The sequence below is a fragment of the Setaria italica genome, chromosome III (assembly GCF_000263155.2).
Source record: "Setaria italica strain Yugu1 chromosome III, Setaria_italica_v2.0, whole genome shotgun sequence".
Taxonomy (NCBI): domain Eukaryota; kingdom Viridiplantae; phylum Streptophyta; class Magnoliopsida; order Poales; family Poaceae; genus Setaria; species Setaria italica.
The window spans coordinates 1161238-1174327 of record NC_028452.1 but is presented as its reverse complement, the minus strand read 5'-3'; the positions used below and the strand labels follow the sequence as shown (position 1 = coordinate 1174327).

The 13090-nt window shown below is 45.8% G+C and overlaps 1 protein-coding gene across 2 annotated transcripts; it reads right to left on the bottom strand.

Annotated features, from left to right (window-relative positions):
- Positions 1-3174: 3174 nt before the first annotated feature.
- Positions 3175-11364, bottom strand: LOC101786544 (auxin response factor 12). Of its 2 annotated transcripts, XM_004960063.4 has the most exons (16): positions 11139-11364; positions 10902-11055; positions 10658-10767; positions 10370-10468; positions 10215-10271; positions 9977-10132; positions 9791-9875; positions 8944-9034; positions 8702-8866; positions 8492-8614; positions 8221-8296; positions 7655-7802; positions 6216-7201; positions 5894-6084; positions 4518-4637; positions 3175-3559 (listed from the first exon to the last, which is right to left on the bottom strand). In XM_004960063.4, the coding sequence occupies exons 2-15, from the start codon at positions 10963-10965 to the stop codon at positions 4541-4543; spliced, it is 2448 nt and encodes an 815-aa protein (XP_004960120.1). In that variant the 5' UTR covers positions 10966-11055; positions 11139-11364; the 3' UTR covers positions 3175-3559; positions 4518-4540. The 2 variants fall into 2 exon arrangements, with proteins under 2 accessions (XP_004960120.1, XP_022680824.1); XM_022825089.1 differs by having other exon boundaries at positions 10902-11364.
- Positions 11365-13090: the final 1726 nt, after the last annotated feature.

Genomic DNA, 13090 nt, shown 5'->3' with positions numbered 1-13090 from the left:
CTATTTTGTTTCTACTTGGCTGCCTCTAACTTAAGGTTTCGTTTGGATGTCGATATTGGAGGACTTGGTATTGATTTGAGTCCAATACTAATTAAGCCTAATCTTGGAAATGGTTCACAATACCAAAACAATTGTTTAGATGTATGCTAGATGGAATTCAAGGAGGCTTCAAATACCAATTCTTGTTTGGATGTGCATATAATAGAATTTGGCATTGACTATCTTCTTCTCTCCACTGAGTCCTCTTCCTCACCGAGTCCTCACCTGCGCCTCCGCCTCCTACTGCTCCGACATGTCGGCGAGATGGAGGGCCGCGGTGGAGGGACTCTACTGCAGCGCGGCGCACGTCGGCGAGGGGGATGGAGGGCCCCCACCGAGGAGGAAGTGGAGGAAGAAGAGAAGGGGGTGCCGCCGCGAGTGCCGCTGCCGGTGAGGAAGAAGAGAAGGGGCGCCGCCGCCGGCGGCGAGGAGAAAAAAAGGGCACCGCAGCTGCCGGCGAGGGAGAAGAGAAGGGACGCCGCTGCCGGCGAGGGAAAAGAGAAGGGCAACTGCGCCGCCGCAGGCGAGGAGAATAGAAGGGTCGTTGCGTCGCCACCAGCGAGGAAGAAGAGAAGGGGCGCCGCGCTGCGTCAAGGGAGCGGGCGACTATTTCTTTTCGAGGGGGAGGCGAATTCAACGCAAAAACGAGGGGAAGTGCTCGGTATCGAGGGTGACGAGCTGCAGGTGTAGTAAATACCGGTTGGCATTGGGGTTGAATTCTAATTCCGAATTCCAAACCATCCAAACAGTAGGTATTGAAGTTAGCCAATACCAATTCCCAATTCTAGGACTGAATATGAACATCCAAACGCAACCTAAATGTAATGTCGCACCCCACATAGATAAGGGGCACTTGAAACCCCACCCCACATAGATAAGGGGTACTTGAAACCCCACTTGGATCTCTCGAAAAATCATTTAACCTCAACTCACCTTGGAGCTTTGTAATCGGGATTTCGCTCATATTACTATCGATGTACCATGGTCATGTTGCCCAACCTCTTAACATTGAGAAATTTTAATATTTGACATCCAATTCGCAAACCTCACTTCTTTTGACCCTTGATTCGCATACCTTTCAAAATATGACACTGAACATGCGGATTCTTTTGATTTGAGGGATTTCCTCCTCTTTTCTCTATTTCACTTCATTTCCTTTTCCTTTTCATTTCCCATACCTAGTAAATGGACAACTTTACCCCTGCTTTTCTTCTGCATCGATCGAACATGAGGAAGAGAAAAAGTCAGTCTCCTCTCCGCCGGCGATGCTCACCGCTAGTGAGTCTGCGCCACCCGTTTAGGTGGCACCATGTCGAGCGCTCCTATCCCCACCCTCAACGCGCAGCATCCCATCGACGCCGTCGCCGTTCCTGTCGTCAGCCGCCGCGGTGTGAGCCAGCTCCATGGCCAGCGCAAATAGCGTCACCGCCCACTACATCACCCGCGGTGTGCCCCTGCCCTGACCTGGCCATCATCTTCGATGCGTAGACGACACAGAGGAACGCGCGGAGCGCGACAGCGCGATCTCCGTGGCGCTGGCCCTGCCGCCCTAGCACTCTCCTATGCAAGCACGACGTGTGCGCGGGCGTGCATCAGGACCACAAGGTCCGCGTCCTTCTCGATTGCCGAGGTGTCCCCGCAAAATGCAACGCCTTCTTGCCTAGGAAGGTCATGCTTCTTGTCAATACGGAGAAGAACGAGTGAGTTGAGAGAGAGAGAGAGCGCCAACGATCGATCCAATTGAGATGTTGAATTTGAACAGGTGAACAGATAAGGGAAGGGCAAAACAGGTAGATCGCTAGTGCTGAAAAGGAAAATAAAAGGAAATAGGAAAAGGGAGAGAATCCCTCGTATCGAAACGATTCGTGTGCACGATGTCAATTTTTGAAAGGCATGTGAATTCGATGTCATGTCCAGTGAGGCGTGCGTATTCGATGTCAAATATCGAAATCTCTCCTTAGCATTGCATCATTGAGTTGTTTTCTTCAAACATACTAGTTGTCGAGAATTCAAACAATTGTCAATCTCTTTCTCTTATGATTCATAGAATTCAAACAATTTCAATTAGTGACATCAAGCAAAAAAGATACTACGAGGAAAGCCATGGTCCTTCATAGTCTCATAGTCATAGGACGCTGCTTCAGGCAAGGTTGCAAGCTACTCTATGCCTCCATAGAACCAACACCGCCCATGTCATGGAGTCTAGAAATCGGTGGAGTTTAGGTTTCGTTTGACAGAGCTTACAGAACTGATTCTCTGCCGAATCCAGCAGGAGCTCTGCCAAACAGTTTTTAAGAGAGAAATGATTCTCTGCTGATTCTATGAAGTGATTCTCTGAAATGAACTAAGAGGCTGTGAGTTAGAAAAAAGTAATTTCTCCTTATTCTTCCATCCCGATTTTAAGAGTTTATACTAGAGAATTAAAGAGAATCACTTTCGACCACAAAATCACTTCCAAATTTCAAGAGTTTATACTAGAGATTAAAGAGAATCACTTTCAGCCATAAAATCACTTCTCTCATAGAATCAAAATCCAATGGAGCTTTACCAAACATGCCTTTCTCTCATAGAATCAAAATTCGATGGAGCTTTACCAAACATGCCTTACAAACAAAACATGCCTTGCTGGTGTGTTGGGCCTGCCCTTCAAACGCAAGTTTGCCACTGGGGTTGACGCAAGATTCCATTACTCCCGAACAGGCCAATGAGGCATTTAGTTTTGCGGCGATATGCCCTTGCTGGTGTGTTGGGCCTGCCCTTCAAACGCAAGTTTTCCACTGGGGTTGACGCAAGATTCCATTACTCCCGAACAGGCCAATGAGGCATTTAGTTTTGCTGCGATGGGACCGTGGGAGCAAGGAGACCACCAAGGCGACGGACGAAGACCATCCCCAAACACGGCCACGTCCATCAAATTTTGTCGCCACAATTTTGCTGTCAGGAGCTGTATATGCAAGCACGCCCACGTCCCCGTGGGGACTCAACCATAGCAACATTGCAACGTATATAAAAGTAAAAAAGAAACTGCGTTTCTATGATCACCATTCGTGAAAATAGTTTCAGAGAACACCTGAAACATCGTCAGCCAGACGTATCACCGCAATCTTGTACCCCAGTCCCCAGCAGACAAAAAAATAAGCACTACAAATTTAAAACAATCCTCCTGCATTCAAATTATTGCAGTTCATCGTCGAACGCATGCCGAGGAATCATCAAATACATAACTTACGAATCACGATACAGTTTCAACTAAGAATTTAGTCCGAAGATCTGACGCAACACGAGCGCCGTGCGAGCTACAAGCCAACTAGGATAGAGTTACTCATACTTGATTCCTAAGTGGAACTTACAAAATATCAGTCCGGAGTATCGGTGGCCCGCTCCGGATACAGATAACGGGGAGTTCTGAAGACGTGCATGGTGTACATGCTCGAGAGGACATGGGCGAACATGCGAGCACAGCGGTGCAGACTGTCACGAGCAAGAGTGCTACCATGCGCCGCAGAATCGTCATGGGAGCCTGTAAATGTAACCCAAGTCAAAATGTTGGATATTAGTAAATGTCCTGCAGTTAAGTGATGAAAACTCTAACTCAAATCTCTTCTTCGAAGACAAGGATTAAAAAAAGCAAAATAAAATATAATGAGCTAGCTGTCGTATTAAGAGAAATGGATGGCATCACTGTTACCAAACACATTGCCTTCGTTCCTACTTGCAATTTATGTGATCATCTAAAGTCATCGTGCCCACACACAAGTCAGCAATTATCTGAGATTCTGAGGTTACTCAGGGATATGGACTGGAGCCCTCAGCAAAAGTGAACACTATTCTTGAATATTTCAGCTTTCGGTTTTAGTTGTAAAAGACTTCTAGCCTGTTAGTTTTTTTCACAACAAAGCTGGGAACACTCAAGGCTAAAAAAAATTCCTGAATATTAGGTTTAATCATTTACTTAGCTACCAGAAACCACTCGACCAGTGTCTTGAATATTTTAGGAAAATCCAGAGATATTTTAGGTATATACTTCATCATAATGGCTTTATCTGCTAAAAAATACAACTTTTATAACAACTCCAGAGGCTTAAGGTTTAAGACTAGCACCTAAGGACACTTTCAGTGGTATTATTAATCTGCCAAGAAACTCTCGTCCTTTCTTTAATGATGGGGAACTGTTGCACCTATATCCTTCCACTCGAAAAATATTTTATATGCTAAACAACATGAAAGTCATTATAGAGTTCAGTCAGTTTTATAGTTCCCACGTTTATGCTAACACTAAACAGGCTACTCCAGAGTCCAGACAATACCATTTACTTGGATAATTTTGTCATCCCTAATATACAAATATAAACTTGCAGACATAATAGACCAGCAATTATAACCAAACAAGGAAAAATAATGCAGTAGTAGAAAACATCCAACAAAGTTTGAGAAGCAGAGGCAAAGGACTAATAAAGTAACAGGATGGCATAAGTTACCAGAAACAGCTCCATGTATCAATTTAAGATAGGTAGCGTGGATCGTTTCCTTGCTTTCCCATCTTATGCACATCCTCAGGTGAAAGTATCTTGATGTACCACACACTATTCACAAATGACCTGCATCAAGTGAGCAAGCTCAGTTTTCTGGCTATTTATAACTGGCATGTTTAAGTGATGCAGATGTTAACTACGATTCCAGTTACATTCATCACTTACATAAATTCAGAAGTATCTATATCACAAGTAATTAGATCTTCTATTGAAGTATCATAATGCATAAATCAAGAACTATGAAGTCATCTTTCTTTTGTAAGTTAAATACATATGAAAGATGTATGGCAGCATTAAGCACTACTTAAATACATGTAAAATGAAGATCTTTTATGGATTAAATGGCCTGAAAATAGCCTTTGACTCCATTCAAAATGCATGCTACAATAGATATCAATGAGAAGTGATTGAAGATGTTAGTTCCTATGAAAACTATATCTTTCGGAACAAAAAAAAGGTGATTAAATGTAAGGAGTTTTCAAATTCTTACATTGAATTACATATTTTATTTTTTTAGGGATATACTTTGAATTATATGCGTGTAAAATAAAAGAGCAGGCAAAACAATAGTACTAGTATATCTTGATAGAACGTTATATGGACACTCCGCATACTCCTTTTAAGGTAGACCAGGTAGACCAGCTATAGGAATTCTAGAAGTTTAAAATATCTAAAAGAAATGCACACAAGATCGGAACTTGTCACCATCAATATGCACTGGGAAAAGGCTGATTGGTGCTTGAGCAAAAAAATGCCTATACATAGGAAGCCCAATATTTCCCAACATGGTGTGTACACTATGGTTGACTCATGAAACTGTAAAATAACAAATATTGTCCTATACGTTCAAGTTTGATAGTATATCGAGAAAAAACACCTATTTATAACTTGTCCTGTTGGCTTAATAAGCTTTGAACTGGTGGCCTGGAAACGAACAACAGCGAAAGAAAATCTATGACACAGCTACCTTGGCTCTATGCCATTTTGCACTTCTAGTTTGAAAAAATGTGAAAGACCAACTAACAAAGTTACATTGTGCCGCTTTGTGGTATAGCTTTGCAAAACTCTATTTATGTTCATATGAGCAAATTGTGTTGTGCAGTTAAAACCATATAATCATGTTTAAAGTGTTACGATGTTACCTCTAGCGTACTTACAATCAGGTCTAATATTTTTTTATTTTATGATATACGGTAGCTCCTCTCAGATGACTATGCCGCGCAGTTTTTCTAATACATTGTAGAGATCATGACAAAATTCAAATATGTATAGACTACTTAAAAATCACAAGTGAAACTAGAATTCCAGTAATGGTTGCTTACTCCCACGGGTCGTCTCCAAGGAGAAGCACATCGTTCTCCCTGTCGACAAATACAAGCTGCCAGCCTGATCTATCAGGGTCGTCCAACTGACCCTTAATACCAAACATCTGACCCAGTTCCTCTCGAAGTTCAGCATAGTTAGAGAACCGGGTGATGTCCAATGACCTCCCCACTGATCCTGACTTGTAAACCTGCATTTAGTAAAATGGTTACATGAGAAGGGACTTAAATTTGTTTTTAGTAGGGACAATTACACTGACCTTAACAAAAGTTCTAGTTGTTGGGTCATAAATTTGTTTTTAGTAGGGACAATTGCACTCACCTTAACGAAAGTTCTGGTTGTTGGGTCATTCTCTCCTGTATTTTGCAACAAACCAGAAGAGTCATCCAGACAACCGTACATCGGATTTTGCAGATATGTTGATCCAGAGGGAATCGTAGATATATTGTTATCCACAACATTTGAAGTCAGATTAGGTACCATATTGTACAGTAGGGAGGAATTGTCAACTTGAGGACTAAAAAGGGACTGGTTCTGCACATCACGGCCAACTTTGTTGTCAACAGAACCATCTTTGCTAGTGGGTGAGTTAAGCGAAACCGAGCCCCCAAAAGACATTGATTGTGAGCCCATAAACTTTTGCTTCCACGCCTGTTGCTGCTGCTGCTGCTCACTAACTGTTGGTTGGTTGAATCTAGACAGGTCCACACATTTCGAGCTTCCCTGAAGGAAGTTCGATTCCAACATGTTTTCGTTGCTGCTAGAGCTAATGAAGCTGGAAGAGTTCACATTGGGATCAGAGAAGCCAAATTTTTCACGCAAATGGCTTGGTAATGACGTTGGGCTAGGGAGAACCGCACTGGTAGGAACTTGATAAGGTTGATCTGGTTGAATCTTCTGCTTCTGGTCATTATGAGCATGCTGCATTTGCTGGAGTTGGTGGAGCTGCTGCTGGATAGCACTTGGGCTGAGCACAGACTGAATATTTTGAGAATCAGGACTAACAAGTTGCTGTTGGCTCGCTTGCTGCATAATCTGTTGCTGCAGCAGCGGGTTGAGGTTGCACTGTTCCTGAGGGGACTGCATAGGCTGTTGAAGGTGTAGGAATTGCTGCTTCAGATAACCACCGGACTGGGAAGCAGCTGCAGCAGCAACCACTGCTTGATACTGATCGTGGTCATTGCTAAGTAAGGATGGATGGAGTCGCTGTTGTCCCCAGGAACCTATACCAGGTGACTGGAAGTTGAAAGACTGGAAGCCTCCTTCACCAGCAACTCCTCTCAGCCACATCAAAGCATTGCTGTCATCTTAAGTGTAATATGACAATCAATAAAACCATAATGAGAAGGAATAGCAAGGACCGTAATGACACAATTTGTATAAAATATAAATGAAGGGCTTCAGCAAATAAGTGAAATAACGTTGGTCTATCATGTCATGGTGCTTCAATGCTGGGAATTTGGTATATATGCTTAGAATATATCCACCTCTCAGTTGTATTATAGTTTTACTGCTAGTTTCCATCAATGGTTTGATCTAACAGCTCCAATTACGAATAACTAACTTGCATTCATACTGGGCAAAACCCATTAGAAGGTAAATGCTAAGAATGCCAACTCCTGCAATGCTACTGGTGTGACAGTGACACTAATAGCAAAAATGCAGGAAAATAATTCCAACAAAAGAGATGCTGGATTCAGAGTCATAGTAACAAGCATGAGTATTCCTTCAAGAAACAAGCATGAGTATCTGAAGCGTACCATGAAGAGCAGCAACTCCAGAATACCAAGGATGCTTAACTCGCAGTGGGAACAGGGATGGATACATTGGAAAGGTTGTCAATGGCTCAATTTCCCAGAGAGAAACTCTAGGTGGCCTTTCTCCTGCTGTTGATTCATCCCAACCAACCTGTGTTACAATATCAGTACATAGTGGTTAGGGAAATACTTTGCAGTATCATAATTTTAAGCAAGTATGATGAAATGACAGGAGTAACCAAATATGTAAGATGGTTATTATGAGATGAAGAAGAACAAAGGTTCTGAAATGGAAAAAAGAAGGAACAAACATTTCACTATGGCAATTTAACCTCTCAAAGAATGAAAAACGGTCAGTATAAAACATCTGAAAGTTACAACAGCTGCATGGCTATTAGCTGAGAACTAGAAGAACGGATAAGAAGAAAATGAGAACAAAATGTCAAACATGATTATGGAGTAAGCACGAAAAAACTGGCATGCAAAAAGAGAGTCAGATCGCAGAGGGAACCAGCAAGCAAAAGAAGTAAGAAGCTAACAAGAAAAAATCAAGAAGAAAAAACTCTTACCTTTACCGATCTCCAATAGGAACTAGGCCAGCGCACTGGGTCTGCATCACTTACTTCTGTTATCGTCCCCATGTACCTGCAATTATTTAGTATCTTTTTTATGAGTTTCTTTCATAAACATTGAGCATGAAATTGACAGTCTCATGGACACATGATTTCATATAGTTTGAAAACATGCCACCACCAAGTAAAACTAAAGGAAAGTGCTCTAGTTGGATGGAAAAATATTTTTGCCAAGAATCATAAAGAGATTTTGGTACTGCTTCCTCACCTGCGGACACTAGATTCCTCAGTCTCAAACAACATCCTGAATCGCATCCCAACCGATATCCGGGTGTGGAAAACAGCCTTGATGTATTTTGAAAGGGGTATAACAAATTCTGATGGACTTGCCCTGAAAGCACATTTATTTTTCTGGTCAAGTGGAACATAGGAAACACAGAACAGAGTTCTCATTTGCTAATCAAATAGTTTAATTTACCTGGGATTATAGAAAATTGTGAAGCGGCTGTTTGTTGCAGCAGCATGAGCTGCTGCTGCAAGGAGCCCTATGTGCATGCTGTCACTCGAAAGAACAGAAGAGGGCATCACAGTCTGTGGCTGGCTGGCACGTCTGATTCCAAGCAAAAGCTGGTTCTTCTCATTCCTAAATTAGAGGGCGAAGAGTAAGTCCTCCTAATTATATATTTTTCACAAGTACTGGATTGAAACAATGGAACAAACCATATGAATAGCACGGAATCTCCAGCAACAAGTCTCTTAGCACTGACAAACACACTCCAGCCAGTAGTCAGCAGGTGTCTCTTGGGTTGGCCTGTGAAAAGAAGCGTATTTAGTTCAAAAGATAGCAACATTGGTGTTAAATAATTCAACCTGTCATCAACAATCTTAGTGCTGGCGACCCCATTTTCCAATCAGTATAGTAGATGGGCCCTCATTCATGAATGTCACTAACACTACTAATCAAACTTTAGCATTTACAGGCATACAAAGTGAAGTATGCTCTGGACCGAGGAATCAACCATGAATAAACTAAACACTGTGGAACTTAAGTCTATCAAGACATAAGAAAAGAACCAACCGTGTGGCACATTTGTACTAGCTAGAAAAAAAAATGCACATCAGTACATCCAGAGGCCCAAGTGCAATTTTTTAGCACCTAACTCCCACGGATAGCTCAGAAACATCAGAGGAAATATTCCTGTCAATTGTAAGTTTGTAACTTGGGCATCTTATACCTAATCCGGTACTGCACTATCCTTACATAATAAAGCTGAAAAGGTTTTCAACGTACTGACCAAATTAATGTTTTCATCTTTGTAGCTTGTAGAGGTCCTTGATTGTACGAAACAATGGCATAGACAGATAGGCTGGTTTTACTTTAAAAGTGATTACATAACAAGGTATATTTTGCAAGCACACTTGGAAATGTTTTGAGAATATGTTTTTAATAAATAAAAAATAGAATGAAGAACAACTGATACCATAACTGATTAAGAGTTTCAACTGAAAAAAAAAGGAGAAAAACAAGTTTATAAGGAGCAAAGCATCGAATTTTTTCTGAACTTGCCTCGGAAGATATGCCTGAACTTCCACTCTACATCATGAATATCCCGTGCGATAAGCTCCTGTGCTGGAGGCTGCTGTGTGAAATCCTACAAACCACACTATACCACCTGTTATTGGCAACAGCAAACCCAACAATCCATGCAACCGAACAAAAGGAACACCGCCCCAAAATAAACACTCATCACACCAGAGGAGGGAAGACGCGCTCCGCAGCACGACGGGGCACAGAGAACCCGCCATGCGTGCTGGTGTCGCTCGCCGTCAGCGTCTTGCAGAAGTAATTCGTTGGCTGCTTGCTCATGATCCCCATCTCCGCCGGGAGGTATGCATCGTTCTGCTCTTGCTGGACAAAATTAATACAACCGAAACCATAAGAACTCAACAAAATCTATAGCACCGCGAATCATCAGCCCACGGTGCCTTACTGGGTTCAGCGGCTGCAGCGTCATCTGCGCGTACACCTCATCAGTCTCCACATCCGCCTGCGCATGTTTTCGAGCTCAGCTTAGCATCCGCAGGTACAGAAACAAAGCAGACGAATCGCCACATCTAAGAAATTTTGAGGTAGAAAATCGCGCACATGCATTGTGACATCATGGAGCTGGCAGATCAGCTGCGGCGGCAGGTTGGGGTAGTTGGGGATGTGGCCGTCCACCTCCTTGTTCGTCGACGCTGCCACCTTCGTTCACAGGCGTTCACACGCATTAGCTAGCTAGCCCGAAACACACGCGGGCGATCAAAGCAACCGCCCCAACGCGGCAACGAACGCGGTGCGGCAAAACAACCAACACCTTGCACGCAAGGCAACGCGGGTGGCAACCCAGCGCCACCGAGCGAGGGGGCCGAGATGGCACGGGAACTCACTCACCTGCTCGCTGTGGCCCTGCGGGAAGTAGATGACGCGCGTGCCGACGGTCGGGAGGCAGACGAGCGGGCCGGCGCACGCATGCCACAGCTCCGAGTTGAGGCACTTCTTCTCTGCACACAGCCAACAACAACACGCGCTCGCAGGAGCAGTAAGCAAAAAACGAATCGATTCCGAGAGCAGCAGGAAGGCAAAGCGCATGGAGGAAAACAGCAAGCGAAACCTAGGAGGTAGCAGCAGCACCCACCTTCCTCCGGCGGCGCCGCGGGCGGCGGCGGCTGCCCGATGCTGGCCGCGGACGACGAGCTCATCCTCCCACCACCACCGGAACCGAAACCTAATTTACACCCTGGCGAATCCTCCCGGAACCCCCATCACCCCCTCCTCAAATCGGCCGCATTCTACAAGAAGCCAAGCCGCGGCGTCAGGAGCCGCCCGGCGGACGCGAGCCCGCGCCGACACGGAGGGGTGCAGGGACGCCTACCTCGTCAGCTCACCCGAGCTCGGAGATCGCCATGGTGCGTGTGGGGAGAGGGAAGGGTGGGGCTGGGAAGAGGGGGCGAGAGAGAGAGAGAGAGAGAGAGAGGGCTGGGAATGATTAGGTTTGGGGCATTTAAGCGAGAGAGGGTGAGAGGAGAGGGGGAGGCAGCGTGTGCGCGTGCGCAGCGCAGTAGTGCGGCGAGCGAGACTGCGAGTTCGCCACAGTGCAGCGCGGAGTGGAGAGTGGCTGCCGCCGCTGCCCCTGCGCAGTTTTGAATAAAGCGGAGGACGAGGAGGAGAGAGAAGGAACGAAATAATAATAATAGAAAAGAAAGCTGGAAAGCGAGTCGTAGGAGTAGCATTAAAAAAGCCGTATTTTATGGGCTCATGTAAGCGGCTGTCGGGGGCGGGGTTTCTGGCTGCTGCAGCATGCAGCAGGCCAGCACTGGCACAGCCAAACCCAACCGTTTGGTTTGGGTAACCACGGACTGGCACGGCGGCCGTAATGGAGATCCACCACCACCACTCGCCTCGCCCCCTCCTCGATGGATGGATGGACGGATTGACTGGTCACTGCCGCCCGTGTGGGCCAACTCTGTTGCCTGCCAGTGCCAGTGCCATGGGTTTTGCCTGCCTCGTGGCCGGTGATCATCTGCTAGCTTCTACTACGTGTTTGTCCAGTTTTGCCCTCTAGATTCTAGGCGCCCCTAATTCAAATATTTACTCCATCGTATCACTGTGCACAATTTTCGAGGTACAGTTATTAAATCTGAAAATTTGATAATCGTGTTTGGTTTGCCTTCTTATTTTATTTAACGTACTAAAACTTGCTTATTTTCCCAGATTAAAATTTAGTCCCCTTTAGGAACTAAAGGTAATAAATAACTTGCAATAGTGCCCCTACCCTTTTTCCCTCCTTCAGGAGCTGCTCCTTCCTCTGAGCGCCGTCGTATCCTTCTCCCTATTCCTTTCTTCTTTCGCCCATCCGCTAACCCCAACCTACACCGCACCCTGCCTCCTGCACCCCGCACCACAGCCCACCGTGTCGCCTGGGCCCATCGCCACCGCGCCCTGCCCCGCCGCTCCTGGCTCGCCGCCCGTCACCTGGCTCCACGCTCCACCGACGCACCACCGCGCCACTAATGGTCCACCCGCGCCGTGTCCTGCCCGCCCTCCTGCGCCCGCTGCCGCACTGCGCCGCCCATGTTCTCGAAGTAGATGTCGATGCCCTCCGGGAAGCACCGCTTGAGCACCAGCTGGTCCCCAGGCGCGAGGCGCAGGTCGGAGGAGTTGAGCACGCGGGCGACGCTAAAGCCCGTGATGACGGAGCCCTGGCGAAGGCGGCCGTGTAGGACTCCCGCAGCGAGCGCGACATCTTAGGCCGCATGTAGGGGTCGTAGGAGAGGTAGAGGTTGCGGACGAGGACGAAACCGGGTGGGTCGTCGCCAGCGAGGCAGAGGGGCACCTGAGCACCAAGCAGAGGAAGGGGGCTCGCGGTGGCGCAGGAGTGGCCCGGACCGGGGACGGCATAGGCGGGGATGGCGCAGGGGGCAATGGCGGCGGGGATAGTGTGAGGATGGGTGCGACGCATTCAACGAGGGCAAGGGGTGTCCAGGGTACCTTTTAGCCCCATAAGCAATCCTTTGGTGGTTTATGGACTAAAATTTAGAGGCTAAAGTTTAGTCAAATAAGCAGGGGTGTTTGAGGTTTAGGGGCTAAAATAGACTAAAGTTTAGTCATAATAAACTTCAGCACTCTATATCTCATGGTGATAAAATTACTCCCATATATGATGAAACTCTGTTCCCTCTCTCCTCGTAATACCCTTACCACTTTAGCACCCTACGTCTCATGGATGTACCACTTAATGGTCATGAGACTCTAAGTCCTAACAGAGTCAGGAATTTGCATGGGTTTCAGGTTTAACTCGATCCTCCTGCTCCCTAGCGTAGCATG